Raw genomic sequence first — 19376 nt, 5'->3', positions numbered from 1 at the left:
CAGTCCCTTCACTAGGTTGCTAAACCCCACCACTGAACACATGCACACACGTACACATACACACACACACACACACACACACACACACACACACACACACACACACACACACACACACACACACACACGCGTACACATACATACACACACACACTTGCAGCCGAGACAGGAGCAATCTACATCAATGCAACCCTGGATCGTGAGACCATCCCTCAGTATGAACTCATTATCACAGTACAAGATCAGGGTCTACCCCCTCTGAACACCTCAGGCATTGTCTGTATTATCATCCTAGACGAAAACGACAACACCCCCGCCTTTGAGAACAGCTCCTACACTCTGACAGTCCCTGAGGGCTCTTACGGCAGTGACTCCAATCTACTGGTGGTCTCGGCAACAGACTCGGATATCGGAAACAATGGCCTGGTTTCATACTCAATACTATCTGTACTGTCGAATGGTGTGCCAGTGAATGTTGAGAACTCACCATTTGGTATCGACTCTTTATCTGGTGCTGTGTTGGTGAGCGGTGAGCTGGACAGAGAGGGTGTGGCCTCGTACTCGTTGCAACTACAAGCAGCTGACTCTGGGAACCCTCCAAGACAGACACAAGCTCTGGTAAGCCCTGCATGCGCATTTCATTCATTCTATTTCGTATGTAGTGTTCACCTCCGTGTGTCCATAGTTACGTAGCACACCCTGCTCAGGTCTCGGTAGTCAAATGCACAGTACATGTTCATGTACATAGACTGTGTATGTACATGTCACACCCAGTTACTATAATTGTAATAGTATTTTACACTGTCTCCCTTCTTTACAGCTGATTGTATCCGTAACCGATGTCAACGACAATGCCCCCATGTTTGATACTGGCGAGACTGACTTCACTGTGACTGAAGGTGCTATAGTGGGCTCAATCATCGGTGTTGTCAGGGCAACGGACCAGGACGAGGGAGTCAACGCTGAAATTGAGTACAGATTCACTGGTGTCATTACAGAAGGTACGTAATTGTCAGTGTAACTGTAGTATGTGTGCTGTTACTGCCTGTGTTGCTTTAGCTGTAAAAGTGCTTCAAAAACCTGCAACTACATAGCTCTCTCAGAAATTACAATTTTCTCATTTCCCTCACTCATATAATTATAGTTACTTGCATACATACTAATATTTTCTCTCTGCCTCTATAGGTGATTTGCTCGGGATTGATCAGAGTGGTTCAATATTTGTGAACGGGAGCATTGATCGTGAGCGGTTAGAAAGTCCACTCATGGTAACCGTGGAAGCAGTCAACAGCAGAGCAGCTGTGTCATTGTTCAATACGCTGCAAGTTTTTATAGAAGTCCTCGACGTCAATGACAACCCACCTGTGTTTGAGATCGATCCGACTCTAGTGTATAGCATTGCAGAGGTGAGCTAGTACTCCGCTAGTGCATGTGTGTCCTTCGATAGCTCAGTTGGTAGAGCGGTGGACTGTAGTGGTATATAGGTATCCATAGGTCGCTGGTTCAAATCCGGCTCGAAGGATTTTTTAGTTTTATCGTAGCTGAAATATTTCCATAGGTTACTTCAGAAACCGGCCCAATTTCCCCTGAGGCATTGTAGTGTGTGTCCTTCGATAGCTCAGAGCGGTGGACTGTAGGTGGTGTGGTATCCATAGGTCGCTGGTTCAAATCCGGCACAAAGAATTTTTTCGTAGCTGAAATGTTATTGTCATTCATGGGTTAACTCCCCTGAGGCATTATAGTGTGTCTCCTTCGATAGCTCAGTTGGTAGAGCGGTGGACTGTAGTGGTATATAGGTATCCATAGGTCGCTGGTTCAAATCCGGCTCGAAGGATTTTTTTATCGTACGTAGCTTAAATATTTAATCCATACATGTAGGTTCCCCTGAGGCCTAGCTTGTAGTGTGTGTCCTTCGATAGCACAGAGTAGTGGACTGTAGTAATCCATAGGTCGCTGGTTCAAATCCGGCTTAAAACATTTTACTTTTTTGTAGTTCCAAATTTAGTTGTCGTGCATGGGTTAATTCCCCTGAGGCATTGTAGTGTGTGTCCTTCGATAGCTCAGTTGGTAGAGCGGTGGACTGTAGTGGTATAGGTATCCATAGGTCACTGGTTCAAATCCGGTTCGAAGGATGATACATTTTTTTACTCGTTTGAATATAATTATTGCAGAGTGCAAGTGTCGGGGCTAAAGTCACGACAATCGAAGCGTCTGATGCCGACATCGACGAAAACGGAGAGATCACATTCCGTGTTGCTAATCAGGACGGCTCCATTCCATTCAGCTTTGACAGCAGTGGTAATTTGTTGGTGTCCTCTTCCCTGGACAGAGAAACCACACCCCAGTACATGGTACGAACACTTACTCCTCACACTCGTACACTTCTTTATGTCCCTCTGACTGACCGTAGTTATGTTGCCCTATAGTTACACACTGTATAATAACTATGTGGAGTATGTGGAGTATATAATTATCTCACTTTGCAATTAAAGCACATATATGTATTGTTTGATCAATCAGCTGATACATTCGAGTAACTATGGTGACCATTGCATGCAACAATGTACAGGTGACCATTGAGGCCAGTGACAGTGGCACTACATCACTCAGCTCTCAAACCTCAATCACCGTCAACATTCTGGACGTCAACGACAATCTCCCAGAGTTCGAGGTGAGGGGGAAGGGCTTTGTATGTGCAGTCAAATAACTTCATAGCCATAAATTCTCTATATCTACCCTTTGCACTCTGCTAATTCTCTATTCAATAACCGCCCTGCCCACTCTCCTGCACTATTGAATTAAGCATTTGAGTGTAGCATTGTAAGCTGTGTTTATTATTAACCAGAGTCGCGCCACAGCTGTGTGTGTGTGTGTGTGTGTTCTGAGTCTGCTCACCTGGCTTCGAGGCATTAAGGATCGTTGTGCACTAGTGAACGAATCCTCGTGATGTATGCAATAAATTATAAGCAATACATTAGTCTAGATCTCATGCTGTATCTATTACTAATGGCATCGACCCATTGAGGTTATAATTCATAATAATGGCATCGTAGGTATATAGATTGCGTATGCGCAGGACTAGACAGTTTTATGTCTCGAATCAAAGCCACCCAAAACTAGCTAGCTAGGCTGTGAGTCTTTTGTTAACATAGCAGGCTAAGAGTAGCTGTCAGAATACTATCAGATGGGCTAGTAACCTTCAATCCATTTCCGTTCGTTGTGACGTCATTGTTTTTACTCACCGTAAACGTTGTTATCCGGATCCGCCAGATACCGGCGGATGGTTAGCGCATGCGCAAGCAGTCGATCCCAGGCCCACTCTTCGAGGGAGTGCGGCCTGGGATCGAGGCTAACAGCAAACATGAGTCTCTAGCCAATCTGATTTGATCTAATCTTTAATTTGCTAGCTACATGCTACGTACTAGCCTCCTTCACAAGGCCTAAACAACCACCTTTGGTGCGGCCTGGAATCGAGGCTAGCTACGTACATGATTGTAAGTGAGTGAATGTCTAAGTAAGTACATGCCTCTTCCCACCATAACTGATGGTGCAGTTAGAGAACATTTATTTAAAAAGCATGATAATCATAATTGGATGGGTGTGTGGAATGGATATTAATGTGGACCTAAACGTGATCTTTATTACAATTGCAATAACAATTATAGCCCTTGTGGCTATGTTTAAAGGATATGAATTTCAGCTGATTACAAGACATTTCAAAATCACTCTCACCACCCCTAAATAATCAATAAGATTACAGAATATCTAGAGCTTATACCTAAAAAATAATATAATTATCTCAGATAATCTCAAATATCAAATGGTAATAGAGATGAACTGAGAATAATCATGTCAGTATGAGAATGTTACCAAATGGTACTATATCAAAAACTGATTGCCTTGCTCCGGACTCACTAGTTGAGCCATAATCTTTTTTAATTATAGGAACCTCCAAGCAATCTAATCCCTAAAAATCACTGTTGCGCCTGGAGGGGGAGCCGCACGAGAAATACGGTGTTGGAGTGACCCCCCAACGATGAAAAGAGTTTCTATTTTTAGCACTCAGCCAGCATGAGCCAATGCCATAAAACCACACCATAGTATTGTAACAAGGATTCGTGTCTATAATTTCCAAGGCATATGCAATGGTGAAAGGGTTATAGGATTATAGGGTTAGGATGATTTAGGTTATTGTGATTTACATTGCTCCGTCACCTATCAACCTTGTAGTCAATCCATATAGTTATGTATATATCTGACTGGGCCTGTTCTTTCATGAGAGTAAAGCCTTCTTGCTTCGCAAAACAGAGCATACCCCACTCCAAAACACGTGCACACTAGTGCTAGGCATATGACACAGACTTAATTGTGGTCAGTACTCTATAACTCTCGTGTATCTTCTAATTTATCAGACAGCAAAAAATAAGAAATTTGTCCGGTATAATTGGTATTGCACATGTGAGATTAGCCTCCTTCACAAGGCCTCAATAAGGAGGCCTGCTACTGACTGCTTGCGCATGCGCAAAATTATTGGATAATATTCCCGTAATGTTTTCCATTAAACTGAATTTTACCCGAATTATATCCTGAATAACATAATTATTATACAGACAAAGAATACTCTTCATATTAAAAGTCAGACACAGAGCTATATAGCTAGCTAGCTAGAGACAGAGCTGTATTGGTTACAGCAGCAATTTCTTTCTGATAGAGTTGACTTTCACCAAGGTTAGTGTCAGATGGGCGTGGCCTATCCATATAGGCTATTGTCAGCCTTCCCCTCCTTTCAGAGGATTGTTATCCACACTGTTGCAGGCTGCGAGTCCTTTGTTAACATAGTAGGCTAAGGGTAGCTATTAGAATGCTATCACACGGGCTAGAAACCTTCTTCTATCCACTTTCTTCAATCCACTTCCGTTCGTTGTGACGTCATTGTTTTGCTCAGTTTTACTGAGCAAATACAATGATATCCGAATTATCCACTTTCTGGGTAATAGGTGGCGCATGCGCAAACAGTCGATACCAGGCCCTCTCTTCGAGGAAGAGCGGCCTGGGATCGAGGCTAATGTGAGATGTCCGAAATAATTAGAACAGGCATACAGCTGCAGGTGAGCTAATAGTACAGTTGCACTAGTTGTCTAAAAAACTGCAGTACTTTTGCTAAGCTATGTCGTACGTTGCTTGATTTGTATCTTAACTTTTCAAGGTATCGTCTAGATATTTAAAGCACCAGAGTGTCCGCTGTATTAGAACAAGGAAATTTTCAGAACAGTGTTCGGGATAATTAGAAATGTCTGATATTAGAAGATATACGGTACTCTATTATTACTATGTCCAACAATGCAAGACTTTCCTCTGACACTAAACAACTGGTAACCAGTATAAGGGGAAATAAATAATGTCCCACATTTTGCATTTTGTGGGGGGACAGCCTACACTACGACAATGGTAAAGCTGACTGTGTGTGTATGTGTATTCCAGCAGTAACCGTAGTTTCATGAATCAGCCGCCTTTCCGCGGGGAGAGAACGTTTGAGTAGATATTGAGGGGGAGTGAACGTCTGGTCACTATTGCACTGAGGAATGTAGTCATGTGCAAATACCACAAAGTCAATTTTGCAGCTAGCTATACCTCTTGCTTGGGTCTGAGCTCTTTGTAACCCAATTCCTTCACAGCCAGGTATGGTAAATTGGCCTTCTTATATTTTATAGAGTCAATATGTTATAACTAGTTTATATCCTGAGGGCATAGCAACATAACACTGTCTTAGTAACACAATATAAACTGCACAAAAAGATGACAAAGACAACTCTAGACACAGCTCCTACAATGCTGGCTGTGAGAGATTGCTTGGTTGTTGGAGGATCATTGGTGGTTGACTGTGAGTCAGGAGGTTTAGCATCCATCTCTTCTCTCTTCTAGACGCCAGTATATGCAGCGTATAAGATTGGCATGACCGACGAATGGCTTGACACAAAATTGTTGGAGTTCCCAACGCTGAAACCACTGCAAAACAGCTCCACCCCACTTACTGCGAAGAAACAGCCCTCCACTATCCTCGGCATCACAACCAAGCCAAAGTTACTGCATAAAATTGTTAGCGGGCTTTGTTTAACCGGGCGCCTTGAACGTCCTACCTTGAATGCTTAACTTTAAGCACGCATGCATGGCTAACAAAGCTCCCACACCCGGTTAATTGTGGCGGTAGGCGGTGGTGGGTCAAAATACGTTAATTAGAATGCAGACAGAAATTTATTGACCTTTAACCTTGTGCAGGCTCAAATTGTTGGCAGTTTTTTGTTTACCGCGCACATTGAGTAAACGCGTACCTAAAAGCGCGTGTGTGTTGTCCCGTTAAAACGAAACGCCCACTAAAACGAAATAGTAGTCAATAACTATCCCTAACTCTAACCCTAACCCTATACCCTAACCCTAACCTAGCCCATTATTAACCTGTTGTTTCGTTTTAGTGGGACTACACGCGCGGCTAAAGCTTCCGCACACGGTTAATTGTGGCGGTAGGCGGTGGCAGGTCACCCTTCTCGGCCTTCATACGAACTAGCAGCTATGAATTTTTTTATTTGGCTTGCTCCAAGAATGTTGCTAAAGGAACAAGAAAAGTGTTACACAGTAGTCAACTCGTCGTACTATATGTAGCTCGTATACAATAATGAGTTCCACTGCGTAGAACGCATACACTTCTTGTCGCTCATTATTTCTTTGATCTGATTAGTCGAAATTCTGACATAGCCAAAAAGTTCGTTCTAAAGTGCTCAGACGGTCTCTCCCCTAGGAAGGGAAACTGATTCATGAAAATAAATCTTTGAAGATCATGTCTAGCCATCAGATTTCTGTTTCACCTGCATGTATTACGAGTTGCATACTCTAAATTGTGTTTATTGTTCATTGTTTAGAGGCCCTTTCCACTCTGCCAACTCTCCATTCAATAACCACACCCCCTTCTCACATGCACACAGGGTAATCCCGTGTTCACCATACAAGAGAGTCAGACTCCTGGTTTACCGTTTGGTAGGATTGACACAACTGACAGAGATGTGGAGAAAAGGGCCTTCTATTTTATCATCGGTAATTAAGTGATTGTTATAATTGTCTCAGAAATTAATTATCCCCTCAAAATGCGGCCTGCATGTTGTCAGTCAGAGCTATAATTATAGTGAGACACAAGGGCACTCAGTGACTTCTCCGTATATAGGTGGATCCAATATTGTCGGAGTGGACTCTCGAACTGGAGATATGTTTCTGAGGACAAATGTTGTGAGTGCATGTCATGACAACTAACTAGTAGATTATTCTCTGCTCCTCACTTGTTAACTCTACCCCCCCCCCCCTCTCTCACACACACACACACACACACACCTTACCTAGGACTTTGATGTTGGTCAAACAGAGCTGACTGTGACTGTCGCTGCTGTTAGTACCGACTCTACTCCAGGGGTAAGCAATAATAAGCAATAAGTATGGCTTTAATTATTTTTTAACTTCTCTTTCTCTTTCTTATTCTTTTGCAGGCCTTCTGTTCACCGGGTAAGTAATCACGTGAATCCGCTAATTAAGTGAATTTATTGCTCTTTTGTACTGTATAGGTGTGACATGCAATGTGGCCACGGTAACAATCAATGTCGAGGATGCAAACGACAACCGCCCCGTCCTCCCAGAGTATGACTTCGGTAAGTGACAGGCAGCCACTGTTAGTTAATACAGTTCTTATGCGTACATACACATCTCTATGTACCTCTCTCAGGTGTCAACCAGTCCGCTGTCGTGGACACTGTTATTGGGCAAGTTATGGTAAGCACTTAGCTAAACTGTTATAGGAATTGTATAGCATTGTTTGCAATCTTCTCAATACCTCAATGATTAAGTTTCTGCATGAGGCATATGTTTTTTGTGCACCTTAAAAATGTGTACACCTCAACAATAATGTTTTTTCGGTCCTAGCAGAGGTGTATAATGAGTGTGTGTAAATCATTTGAATGCCTTTAATCCACACTGGGTACACCTCGCTCACACACACCTCTTAACTTAACTCCACACTGGGTACACCTCGCTCACACACACCTCTTAACTTAACTCCACACTGGGTACACCTCGCTCACACACACCTCTTAACTTAACTCCACACTGGGTACACCTCGCTCACACACACACCTCTTAACTTAACTCCACACTGGGTACACCTCGCTCACACACACCTCTTAACTTAACTGCAGGCTACAGATGTCGACACTGGTGATTTTGGAACGGTCAACTATGAATTTGTTGACTCCCAGTCTCTATTCTCATTGGACGCTCAGGACGGTACCATTCGTCTTACGCAGACTTTCAATGCCTCCACTGATGACAAATACAACGTTGTACCAATCAGAGTATTCGATAGTCCAAACAACAGGTTACAATCCTTCTCCGTTGTTTCTCTGACAAGGGTGAGTACATGTAAAGTGTTTGACTTGCGCTTCTTATAATGTTGATGCAGATGTGTAATTATTATGATCCTGCTTTCAGTAATCCAGCTATAGTTTACATACTTTGTTCTCATCTGCAGATACACTTTGTGGAGGAGAGTGAATTGGTTATCCTTATTCTCACAAACACACTTGCAGAAGTGCAGCCAATCTTGCAGAGTCTGAGATTGTAAGTTCAGTACACACATGTATGTAGTCGATGTAGCCACAAGAATTTAGTAGCTTTAGCAGTATGGCAAACAAGCACCAGTGTTAGGTCCAATCCTCCATCATATTCTTGCCCTCCTATCCTAATGTGTAGGGATCTAGCCGATGACTCCAATGAAGTAGGAGTGTTTATTTTCGACATCAAGGAGTATACGACGACCCTTGACCTCTCCACCCCACCCCCTGATGCTCCACAACGACGACAAATCATTGAACTACCAAAGTACGTTAATTATTCATTTGTGTGTTGCCTCATAACAATAACATAATTATACAGTCATGTTGTTCACTTACATGTTTTCACTCGTCCCATCGCAGGTTAAATATCACGATGTTTGCCGTCAATCGCACAGCACTGGGAGTGCTACCTTCAGACGAATTTATCAGGTATGCATGCATAATTATACGTCTCAGTTTCAAATTTAGCAATAATTACTTACGACCATCCCCTCCTCTTGCAGCCAACTGGCTAGCACTATTGAAGCAAGTGTGAGCATATACCCGGGGCTATCATTCGACGGCCTGATTGTTCACCCGGTACCCCCCACCCCTGCGCCAGACCCCCTGCCAAGAGAGACCATTCTCCTCATCCTATACATTGTTGTCGGAGCTCTGGGTGCTCTCATCATCTTCATTGTCCTGGCAGCTTTCGTTATCTGCTGCTACTTGAAATGCAGCAAGTGAGTTCGTATTAAATTTGATCAACTCCTTTACAATTTCTAACATTCAGCTGTACACTGAGTTCTGGTGATGTGATTTTAATCAAGCAAAATGTTGCACTTTCCTGGAAATCAGCCCCAAACATAATAATTTATAATGTTTGAGCAATTTTTTCACTACAGGAGCAGGAAGCAATCCTACATGCCTGGGGTAGGGAAAAGGGGTGGTCGACCTCCATCCACTGTTTCCAACCTCAGTGCTGAAAGTGGAGTGTCCGGAAACAAAGAGTAAGCTATTAATTTAGAGTATGTTGTTAGCACACTACGTGCACTGTGCGTATAATTATGTGACATGACTGCCTGAGAATTTAGGAATGTATAGTCGTCTGTATAGACATAAATATCTGGCATTCAGTGGATCTACTAGACCTACTTCACACATTTCATGATTACGTTTTTATTTTTGAATTAGGATTTTTGAATACGGTATAGTGGTACATACATACATACATGTATCGCCATTACATTGTTTGTCTCTTGCAGTGCCCACAATAACCCACTGTGGATCGACCCGTATGGTAGGTGGTCTGATAAAGACGCGGAAATGGGCAGAGTCGAATACAGAGAGTGAGTCTATTGTATCGTGACTACCACTTGGTCAACAATAATAATTACCATAATTACTTGATCAGAGGCCGCGGCTACTATTTGAGAGCGGCTTCGAATAGGCCTTTATACAAGAGCAGCCTCTGATCAAGCATGTACGGTATTTAGATAATCAGCAAGAGGCCTACATGCATTGACCGAACCAATTACTTCTTATAATTATACTCTTACGTATACCGTCAAGTTTGTCGTCCGTGTGTATAATATAGTGTAACCTAGCTACTATCATGCAGTCAGTCACATGACGATTATAGCTTCCTCTTATCACAGGAGGAGCGTGGATGAACCCTCAAAGTCTAATCGTGAGTCTAAGGACTCAGTCGATTTCAAAACCAGTGCGCTCTATGAAACTCAGGCAAGTTAGTGTACAAGTATGGTTTTCTGAAAGCTTAGGAAGAGACTTTCAATGGTTTCATTAGAGAGATAAAAATGTGCCAATTTAGCCATACCATGGATTTTAATTATATAACCCATGGTCAAATTCTAAGGCCAAAAAATGAGACAAAATAACTGTGGCCCCGGCGGAATTTTTGATTTAAACACATCATTTGATAAAGGTATTTTTCTAACTTTTTGATATCGAACCAACGGTATTAAAGTTACGGTTAAAAGACGTCCAAACACCCCCCCCCCCCCCCCCTGTTTAATCAATAGTTTGGGGATTCTTCTAGATCCAAATTCAACAGTTATATACATTATTATTTTGTGTTCTCGTTTCTCAGGACTTTGTGATGGCCAATTTCACAGAGGGAGATCAAGACACTGACCATGATGAGGAAGCTATGGTGGAGATCAAACCTGACACTCAGTCACTCTCACAGCAGTCCACAGGGGACTCCACATTCGAGCGTCACCGTCGCGATCGACAGCCGCTGATTAAAAAGGGACGGGCCTGGAATGACGATGATCTGAGAACTAGTGCCGCAGAGCTTGAGCTGACAGCAGGGGTGAGACAAGTGTTAGACCTACTGCATGTGTGTCATCCACCCACAAGACAAGCAGCTGTTGTAACTGCATGTAGCTCTCAAATTCACAGGAGCCACCAAATGCATATTTTAATAATACCTTACATGTAGGTTTCATTTTTGTAAGCGAGGTATAATTGCTCACTGGCTTCAGCTGTAGTGAACTCCATAGTGATTGTTATAGTCCCTGCATGACATTAGTTGATCATGTTCTCATGTGTTTAATTATTATATAATAGTATAAGCCAAATGTACGTAAGTCTTAGGTACGGATATTAAATACTAGGGAAATACCTTATCCAGCAGTTCTGTAGCTATACCTGATTGAATGTGTGTTATGATGGTTTAACCTCCTTATATTGCCAACCTCTCACCGCTATACAGGATGATGATGATGATGATAATGATGATGATGAAGAAAGTGGGTCAGAGGAGTACACTGACGAAGAAGAGGGGTCAGAGGTCAGTGAAGACAGCGAAGAAGGAGACGATGATGAAGAGGAATACTCGACAGAAGAAGGCAGCGAAGATGATGATGATGATGAGTATGATTACGGAGACGACCCCAATTTTCCTGAAGATGGTTTCCCTGAACTAAGCAATGATCCGCTCATGTTTTAATTAGTTTAGTATACATACATCAGCTTAAAACAGACGATTGTACTATACATTTCAAATAGAGAATTCTTTTTTACCCATGCATGCCTTATACTTTTCAATTGATGCTTTTTGTTGAAAATGAGGTTCATATTTAATTTATTGCACATTACCATTATATTACACACTATAGTAATAATTGAGAAATAAAAAGGGGGACATAGACATCACATAATGAACGAGAGTCCTAAGCTATAGCTAACCATTGTTCCCAGCACAACAACTCGATTTCTTCTCCTCCTTGACCTGTGTTGTGAGCAGTGACTGACCACCGGGGAGGACGGGGGACTCAGTCGGCAGTGTATGACCTGAGGGGGAAGTGAACACAATGATTAAAATGTAGAGCATAATTATTATACGTTCACACCCTGTACGTGTGTATAAATACAATTATAATTATGGAATGATGGGTTTGTATCTGAAAAGCAAACTGTGATCTAAACACACTGGGGCTGGGATACACTATATCGAAAACTAGTTTTCAGGCCAAGAAAAATAATACAAGTCTCTGCCTTAATTCGATTACTTGAAATTACTGAGAAGAACATTATTTAAGTGTTCTGAAATGTCAGAGAAAGAGAACTTACTTATTTTAACAAAGAGTTGCTCCACATTGGTAGCGTTGAGTGCGCTGGTTTCACAGAACAGAGCCTTGCACTGTTCAGCGTACTGTTCCCCTCTTGTGTATGGTACCTGGAGATAACATTAGAGCAACAGTGTGAATCTTATCTACAAAAGTGACTACATGTACAATGTACATGCACAAGCTGAATAAAACACGAGAAAAAGTCGCTAGCCAACATATTGTATACACGTAGATATGTGCTACTAACAAAGATCTACCACACATTCAGACCCCCCCCCCCCCAGAGAAACCAAGGGGGAGACTTAGGACAACTTTATAGCGGAAGATTAAGTATTCTATATCATACTATGGTGTGGATAACTGTTACCGTAGGTTACAGGCTATCGAATTTCACACACACAAAGTGCACGGAAAAGGACATTCCAACTCTAGACTTTCAGTTCTAAGATTGCTTCCGTAGCCGTAGCTGATATTGTGGTTCAAACGGGTCACCATCACCCCCCCCTCTCTTTACTTCTCTCTTCTCTTCCAGGTCACACTTGTTCCCGGCGATGGCCAACACGATGTTAGGGGGTCCCAATCGATTGAGCTCAGTGATCCATTCTTGGAGGACCTCAAAGGACGCTTCACTTGTTATGTCATACACTATGATGGCAGCTGCTGCGTTTCTGTAGTACATCGGGAGCAGAGAACGATACTGTGTGTGTGTGTGTGTGTGTGAGGAGTGATGAGGGTGGTGTGTGTGCGGGGAGTGATGAGGGTGGTTTGTGTGTGCGAGGAGTGATGAGGGTGGTGTGTGTGCGGGGAGTGATGAGGGTGGTTTGTGTGTGAGAAGTGATGAGGGTGGTGTGTGTGCGGGGAGTGATGAGGGTGGTGTGTGTGCGGGGAGTGATGAGGGTGGTGTGTGTGTGGGGAGTGATGAGGGTGGTGTGTGTGTGTGGGGGGAGTGATGAGGGTGGTGTGTGTGCCCACGTTCGTACAAATCTGAATTAGCCAACCTCCAGATGGGTTGGCTTAGGTCAGAAGCGGTTTAGCTGTGACTCACGCAACAGTGAGTAAACACAAATGAGGTTGCTGTACGTGTTTGAAGGTGTTCTTAGATCTTAGAGTAAAAGCCTGTAGCTTCTTATCAGCCCACTGTTTACACAAATGTAGTTAGTGGTCGTTTTTACTCAGAAAAAATGACCAGGATTCGACCCCGATTAGGCTTCGTGTAAACAGGGCTCTTGTTACTAGGGTTGCTTAAAGTATATGATAATTATAGTGGCCTACACGACTTACTCTCTCCTGACCAGCTGTGTCCCAGATTTGAAACTTGATAGTGTTGGTGTCAACCGTGAGTGATTTTGACATAAACGATGCTCTGTGTGTGTGTGTACGTGTGTGGGTGTGTTTGCACTGATATTCATTGTAATGGTCAAGTATACACGCACTTCAATTACTGAGTGTCAGCTTTTTAAGACGAGATTGTTGAGTATGTACAAACAATAAAAGAAACGATAACAATTCATTCAAAGAATTCTCACCCTAATGTTGTGGTGAGGTTAGGGTTGAATGCGCCGTGGACAAACCTCCCGACTAAACTGCTCTTACCAACACCAATGTCCTGGAGAGAGGATAATCATGTAACTTCAGTCACAGTCAATTGGGTACGTACACCTAGCTGTGTATATCTATGCATACCAACCGGTGTTATTCTCAAACACAGACACTACTCACCCCTAACAGACACACTTTGACTTCTCTTACACTCATTCCAACTCTCTCTATCGCGCTATAGCCCTGCTCTTCTCAAGCTCAGCGGACAGCTCGGTGACCTTTTAATACTTTGCCAATACAGCATTTATTCAGGGCGTGGCAGGGGCAGAGACAAATAAGAGGGTGGGGCTTGTTTGCAAGAGCTAGCTGATCTGAGAATTTGGTGATCTCTAGCTCTAGCTCTGTATACAACAGTAAGATGTCCCTCTCAGACGAGGAGGTGGGAGAAGATGGTGGAGACCAAAGATTGCAAGAGCTTTGGGCTAAGAAGAGTAGACGCCGCTCCAGTGAGCTTAAGATTCTGGTGCAAGACAATCTGGAGATCAGAGATAACAGTAAACTGACCATGCACCTAGCAAAAAATGGTGAGAGCATGTTGATAACTTATAATCTAAGGTTTTATCTGCATCATGTAGCTGAGCATGAACCACTTGTGTTGCCTCACAGCCAGTCTTTCTAGTGTCATGCCTTTGAGTAGTCTCATGTTCTCAGTACAGCTCAGTGTACCTGATTGAGTGCAATTGTCCATGCAGGGGGCTAAGAAGGCCATTCTTGTGGTATTGATTTGTCCTGTGTTGTGTGCAGCCCCTCTTAATGTGATTGTGTGATCATTGTTGTCTTGTCTAGGGGAGACAAGCATCTTTTTCTCTGATGTGGTGACCAAAGTGAATAGGAAAGGAAGGACACAGGACAGATGGCTCATGATCACAGGTATTGTGGCCATGACACTCACACTTGGCCATAATAGGAGAGGCACATGTCAGTAGCCATAACTGGTTCCTTTGTGCACTGTAGGTGCTGATTAGCTGTTGATAGTGTACCCCATACCTTGCCTCTGTTGATAGTGTACCCCATACCTTGCCTCTGCTGTTGATAGTGTACCCCATACCTTGCCTCTGCTGTTGATAGTGTACCCCATACCTTGCCTCTGTTGATAGTGTACCCCATACCTTGCCTCTGCTGTTGATAGTGTACCCCATACCTTGCCTCTGCTGTTGATAGTGTACCCCATACCTTGCCTCTGCTGTTGATAGTGTACCCCATACCTTGCCTCTGCTGTTGATAGTGTACCCCACACCTTGCCTCTGCTGTTGATAGTGTACCCCATACCTTGCCTCTGCTGTTGATAGTGTACCCCACACCTTGCCTCTGCTGTTGATAGTGTACCCCATACCTTGCCTCTGCTGTTGATAGTGTACCCCACACCTTGCCTCTGGTGTATACGAAGGACTGCAGTTAGTCAGTTTATTTATAGCATACGTATGTACTTATTGCCTGGGGGTACATGTACTACACATTGTATAGACATTGTTTATTATTTTGTTGACACTGTTCTATACATTTCGCCTAAAGGATCAAATCTGTGTACACTATTGCCATTCTCTAGCTGTTGATGTACTGTCCTATTAATATCACCCAAAATTCACTACTTTTACCTGTACCGTGTACATGCATATAGCGTTTAGCTGTTACAACTGTTCTTATTTAGCATAGAACCACACTGCTAGAACTATGACTGCACAAAACTACATGTAATTACCGTACCTTGTAGATACAGATACATGTATGAATTCCTACTAATCAGTAGCTTTGACAACTCTAATAAACTGAAATGAAAACATGTATTTCTAATATCAGATGGTGCCGTGTACAACATTGACCCAACATCAGTCAAAATTCGCCGAAGAATTGCCCTCAGCAATATCAGTCACATCAGCACAAGTCAACTCTCAGACAACTTTTTTCTCATTCACGTTCCAACCGAGTATGATTATCTCTACATCAGCGGCCGGAAAACTGAGATAGTGGCCGTACTAAGACTGGCCTACATGCACGCAACAGGAGAGGAACTAAATGTTGCACTACACAATATGTAAGTTGCTTGTTCTTACAACAGAGTTTTTGTGCCCTGGAGCTGTTTGTTGCCTTTGTACTGTTTCCCCTGACTATACACATGACACATGACTGTTTGTATTGTAAAAACAGATAATGTGCTTCTTAAGCAAACTGTTATGTTGTTGTCTTTCCCTCAGAATTGACTATCGCATTGATAAGGAGCAGCAAAGGAGACTTGTGTTTCAGAGAGGAGAAGGTATTACAATTGAGAGAGGGGGTGGTCATGGTGCAGTGGGAGGGGTGTGGTCATGGTGCAGTGGGAGGAGGTAGTCATGGTGCAGTGGGAGGGGTGTGGTCATGGTGCAGTGGGAGGGGTGTGGTCATGGTGCAGTGGTAGTGAGGCAGTGGCGTAGGAAGGGGGGCTCTAGGAGCTGGAGCCCCCCCCATGCATTTTTCTAGATGACTTATCAAGCACTATGTAGATAGCCGTACCCCCCATTGAGAAATTGCTTCCTACGCCACTGTGAGGTGTTTGATTCATGAGCTTGACTGTAAACTGGTGTAGGTATTATAGTTATGTCCCGGTGTGCGCATGCGTAAGCAAGGTAGCTAGTGTGTTTGTCTACTTGCTGGTAACAAAATTTGATTGCCCCTCTCTGGTGTATGTATTTTATGAGCACTGTGTGTTTTTTTAAAAGCTTGTGCATAATACAATAATAATTATATATGGTTGCATATGGTTTGTATATGCATGCTCCTTTCATGTCAATTATTCTTGTTGTGCAGACGGAGTGTTCACTAAAATCTATGCTAAGAAAACCACAAGATAACTGAACTCTCGACTCAATGTGTGTGTGTGTGTGCGTGTTTGTGTCTCACCCCTGTGTACCCTAGCCATTCTCAATTTCACAGTATTAACTCTTTTATATAACTCAATAAGTTTTTGCTCATTACAAATAATTTTACAGGTGAAAATTGAATATTAACTCAACGACTGTTCTCAGCTACTAAGAGTGTTTGGTACTATTGAGTTGTAATGTTCTCCTAGTCCATATTCGTGATGGTGGTACCTGTGTGTGTGTGTGTGTGTGGGGGGGGGGGGGGGGGGGAGGGTAAGGTTTTGTCAGCTCAGCTAAGAATGTATGCAAGTACAGTACTTGTAGTACTTGTAGTGTAACCCTACACGTAATACATTTATTTAGGCATAATTATAATCATGACAATACATAATTATAACTATATGTACCAGTTGTGCTAAGATGCAGGAAATAATGCCAGGGACTTTCCTCTGGTGAGATCATAGTACGTAAGAGGTAGATTGGTAGTGATAATTCAGTCATAAACACATAACTCACGCTAGTGTTAGTGTGGTGTCAGTGTAGGCCTCTCCTCCGAGAGTGAGCACGGGTGCCGAGGCTTGGTACACTCTCACTGGGACCTTGTACACATGAGACAGTGCTTGGATCTGTACACAAGAGCAGGACAGTATCTAAAACAATCTACGGATATCTATACATTATGTACGTACAAGGGCATACTCAATATGGTATACTCTAGTTACGTGCAGAATAAATAGTTACAATATAGACAGTGAAATATCACAGTGTCTAGAGTATACACACACACACCTCTAGTTGTCCACCCCAGGCTGCAGTGTGTGCAATCTCCTCACAGTATCCCAAAAAAGTATCTGTACATGCAAAGATAAACATACATTGTTAATTTTGTGTCTGCAGCGCCTGCTGTCATGGGCACACAACCAGGCAGAGAATGTACTATCCAATCACAACATGGAGAGTGGAGAGTATACACAAACACACCTACTGTCCCACCCTCCATAAGTAACACGGGGGACTACCACCATTAGAAGCCATGATGCTAACTAAGTGCAACGTTAACTTAAATAGACACAAATTAAAGGCTACTCGAGGGTTTCCCTTAAATTGCACTTTTATGAATTACATGTAGACAAAGCTGGTCAAGTAGATAATTAATGGTAATGCTGTTCACATCATTTTGACCCCCCCTCTCCCTGGTCCCGACCTTGAGTGAACTGGTCACCAGTGTTGGGGTCCACCAGGTAGGGCAGGAACTCGTCGCTATGTGTGAGGATGTACTGAGAACACTCTGCCCTCAGCCGAGACACGCTCGCCTGCACACATAATACAGAATAAGACGTAATTCGCATTGGAAGTGACTGTACCCAATATGAAGCTAACAGGACGATAAAATACAGATAACTCTTCTCTGACGATTTGTATCACACAGTGATCTCAACGTGCATGTGTTTTCAGCATTAGGTGAAATGCTTTTCCTACAGCTATTATAATGGTTCATTCACCATACAAAAATAACAACCATAAAATGAACACAGGACATAATTATGCTCGTTTACTTAGTGGCTAACTTGTCAAAACTAATACATTCACCTTGATCCCCACTCTACAGGAGAGCTGGTCACTCACAGCTGCATACAAGCAATGGCCGTCAGCAGGCACGTCTTTTATAGCCAGACCGAGGGGTCCTAGGATACCAGACAATGCTTCCCTCTCTATCAGTCGAGGGTTGTTGAGGGCCGACTCTGTCTCCCCAATCTCTATCCTCTCCTCTCTTTCCCTTTCCTCCTGAAGCTTCTTCTCCTGTCATGGAGTGGGTGTGTGGGGAGGTTATGTGATGGTGTGTGACGGTGTGTGGAGGTGGTGTGTGATGGTGTGTGATGGGGTGTGTGGGGAGGTGGTGTGTGATGGTATGTGATGGTGTTTGGAGGTGGTGTGTGTATTAGCCTCGATCTAGGCCGCTATCAAAGCATAATTCCAAGGGCCTGGGATCGAGGCTATGTGTGTACGCACGTTAGAAGGAAGGGTAACCGATTCTCAAAACTATGGCATACTGCAAGTGCATGTGAACATAAAATGTGGTGCATAGTGTAAATCTATGCTGGTAAAAAACGACAAGTGCACAATACAACTATAGTTATAATTATGTCTCTTTACCTTTCTTTTTTGAGCTTTGCTTTTTTTCTTGCTCCCTGTCCCCACACCCACTTCCTGCTTCTCGTCCAAAGACACAGCATTCAACAGCTCCTGAGCGCTAGAAACATCAGTCTCCTCGGAAGCTACATCCTCTGGGACATCTAGCGTCACTTTTAAATTCTCTAACTTTTTAAATTCTTCCTCCAATTTTGTTATCTCGGCCGTCGCTTCTTTCTTTCTCTTCTTGTCTCCTTTAGGTACGGCTTTCTTCAGACCTTGTATCTTAGCTGTAGAATACAATCAGACGTATACATGAACGACTGACTCCCTCCACTGCATGTACGTAGCAGAGCTCTACAGTATATAAAATAAAATCTACACCCTAGCTAGCTAGACAGTCAATATCTGTATATAAAAACCTCTTAGTTCTTTTATCTCAGCTCTAGTGTTGCTCTGCAGTGCTTCCCTTTCATCTACTGTCTCGACAGCACTGCACTCAGCCATGGTGCAGTGGTACTAAAGCGCTAGGAGGCCCAGGGGGAAAACAGCAGTTCAGACCATTGGGTAAGGGTGGCCATGTGGCCATG

The 19376-nt window shown here is 43.1% G+C and overlaps 4 protein-coding genes and 3 non-coding genes across 7 annotated transcripts in view; 5 read left to right on the top strand and 2 right to left on the bottom strand.

Moving 5' to 3' along the window:
* Window positions 1-11755, top strand: part of LOC135341002 (protocadherin Fat 4-like) — a 22968-nt gene extending 11213 nt beyond the window's left edge. Inside the window, exons 30-50 of the mRNA XM_064537450.1 lie at window positions 161-618; window positions 821-1001; window positions 1186-1406; window positions 2172-2351; window positions 2570-2671; window positions 6978-7086; window positions 7214-7275; window positions 7387-7455; window positions 7530-7545; window positions 7605-7688; window positions 7763-7809; window positions 8232-8444; window positions 8564-8652; window positions 8785-8913; window positions 9009-9077; window positions 9152-9370; window positions 9533-9637; window positions 9893-9976; window positions 10286-10370; window positions 10738-10962; window positions 11365-11755. Of these exons, the coding sequence (XP_064393520.1) occupies window positions 161-618; window positions 821-1001; window positions 1186-1406; window positions 2172-2351; window positions 2570-2671; window positions 6978-7086; window positions 7214-7275; window positions 7387-7455; window positions 7530-7545; window positions 7605-7688; window positions 7763-7809; window positions 8232-8444; window positions 8564-8652; window positions 8785-8913; window positions 9009-9077; window positions 9152-9370; window positions 9533-9637; window positions 9893-9976; window positions 10286-10370; window positions 10738-10962; window positions 11365-11601 (2984 nt within the window). The 3' untranslated portion in view covers window positions 11602-11755. The remainder of the gene's footprint in view (window positions 1-160; window positions 619-820; window positions 1002-1185; window positions 1407-2171; window positions 2352-2569; window positions 2672-6977; window positions 7087-7213; window positions 7276-7386; window positions 7456-7529; window positions 7546-7604; window positions 7689-7762; window positions 7810-8231; window positions 8445-8563; window positions 8653-8784; window positions 8914-9008; window positions 9078-9151; window positions 9371-9532; window positions 9638-9892; window positions 9977-10285; window positions 10371-10737; window positions 10963-11364) is intronic.
* Window positions 1438-1522, top strand: Trnay-gua (transfer RNA tyrosine (anticodon GUA)). Its single transcript is given in 2 exon segments — window positions 1438-1474; window positions 1487-1522. It is a non-coding gene; the product is annotated as a tRNA-Tyr (tRNA).
* Window positions 1750-1834, top strand: Trnay-gua (transfer RNA tyrosine (anticodon GUA)). The gene is given in 2 exon segments: window positions 1750-1786; window positions 1799-1834. It is a non-coding gene; the product is annotated as a tRNA-Tyr (tRNA).
* On the top strand, window positions 2050-2132 carry Trnay-gua (transfer RNA tyrosine (anticodon GUA)). Its single transcript is given in 2 exon segments — window positions 2050-2086; window positions 2097-2132. It is a non-coding gene; the product is annotated as a tRNA-Tyr (tRNA).
* On the bottom strand, window positions 11707-14096 carry LOC135341014 (ras-related protein Rab-22A-like). Its single transcript, XM_064537472.1, has 6 exons — window positions 13943-14096; window positions 13750-13829; window positions 13505-13586; window positions 12738-12920; window positions 12225-12330; window positions 11707-11945 (listed from the first exon to the last, which is right to left on the bottom strand). Exons 1-6 carry the CDS (start codon window positions 13976-13978, stop codon window positions 11836-11838), a joined length of 597 nt encoding a protein of 198 aa, XP_064393542.1. The 5' UTR covers window positions 13979-14096; the 3' UTR covers window positions 11707-11835.
* Window positions 14094-16809, top strand: LOC135341015 (myosin heavy chain IB-like). The gene is made up of 5 exons (XM_064537473.1): window positions 14094-14346; window positions 14609-14692; window positions 15620-15854; window positions 16015-16073; window positions 16604-16809. The coding sequence occupies exons 1-5, from the start codon at window positions 14181-14183 to the stop codon at window positions 16645-16647; spliced, it is 588 nt and encodes a 195-aa protein (XP_064393543.1). The 5' UTR covers window positions 14094-14180; the 3' UTR covers window positions 16648-16809.
* Window positions 16722-19376, bottom strand: LOC135341010 (deubiquitinase OTUD6B-like). The gene is made up of 7 exons (XM_064537466.1): window positions 19209-19376; window positions 18811-19076; window positions 18247-18456; window positions 17861-17969; window positions 17446-17507; window positions 17173-17282; window positions 16722-16887 (listed from the first exon to the last, which is right to left on the bottom strand). Exons 1-7 carry the CDS (start codon window positions 19291-19293, stop codon window positions 16818-16820), a joined length of 912 nt encoding a protein of 303 aa, XP_064393536.1. The 5' UTR covers window positions 19294-19376; the 3' UTR covers window positions 16722-16817.

The sequence above is a fragment of the Halichondria panicea genome, chromosome 9, assembly GCF_963675165.1.
Source record: "Halichondria panicea chromosome 9, odHalPani1.1, whole genome shotgun sequence".
In the NCBI taxonomy this organism is placed as follows: Eukaryota; Metazoa; Porifera; class Demospongiae; order Suberitida; family Halichondriidae; genus Halichondria; species Halichondria panicea.
The sequence above is the reverse complement of the archived record's forward strand: the minus strand, read 5'-3'. Positions and strand labels throughout refer to the sequence as shown.

Excerpts from the sequence above, each read along its gene's own strand:
- LOC135341014 (XM_064537472.1), bottom strand. The coding sequence starts at position 13,978 with ATGAGTGTAAGAGAAGTCAAAGTGTGTCTGTTAGGG. Across the intron at positions 13,587-13,749 it reads AACCTCACCACAACATTAGG|AGCATCGTTTATGTCAAAAT; the intron begins GTGAGAATTCTT and ends ACACACACACAG. Across the intron at positions 12,331-12,737 it reads ACCTGGAAGAGAAGAGAGAA|GTACCATACACAAGAGGGGA; the intron begins GTAAAGAGAGGG and ends TGTTATCTCCAG.
- LOC135341010 (XM_064537466.1), bottom strand. The coding sequence starts at position 19,293 with ATGGCTGAGTGCAGTGCTGTCGAGACAGTAGATGAAAGGGAAGCACTG. Across the intron at positions 19,077-19,208 it reads TGAGATAAAAGAACTAAGAG|CTAAGATACAAGGTCTGAAG; the intron begins GTTTTTATATAC and ends TGTATTCTACAG. Across the intron at positions 18,457-18,810 it reads GCAAAGCTCAAAAAAGAAAG|GAGAAGAAGCTTCAGGAGGA; the intron begins GTAAAGAGACAT and ends ACTCCATGACAG.
- LOC135341015 (XM_064537473.1), top strand. The coding sequence starts at position 14,181 with ATGTCCCTCTCAGACGAGGAGGTGGGAGAAGATGGTGGAGACCAAAGA. Across the intron at positions 14,347-14,608 it reads CATGCACCTAGCAAAAAATG|GGGAGACAAGCATCTTTTTC; the intron begins GTGAGAGCATGT and ends TGTCTTGTCTAG. Across the intron at positions 14,693-15,619 it reads CAGATGGCTCATGATCACAG|ATGGTGCCGTGTACAACATT; the intron begins GTATTGTGGCCA and ends TTCTAATATCAG.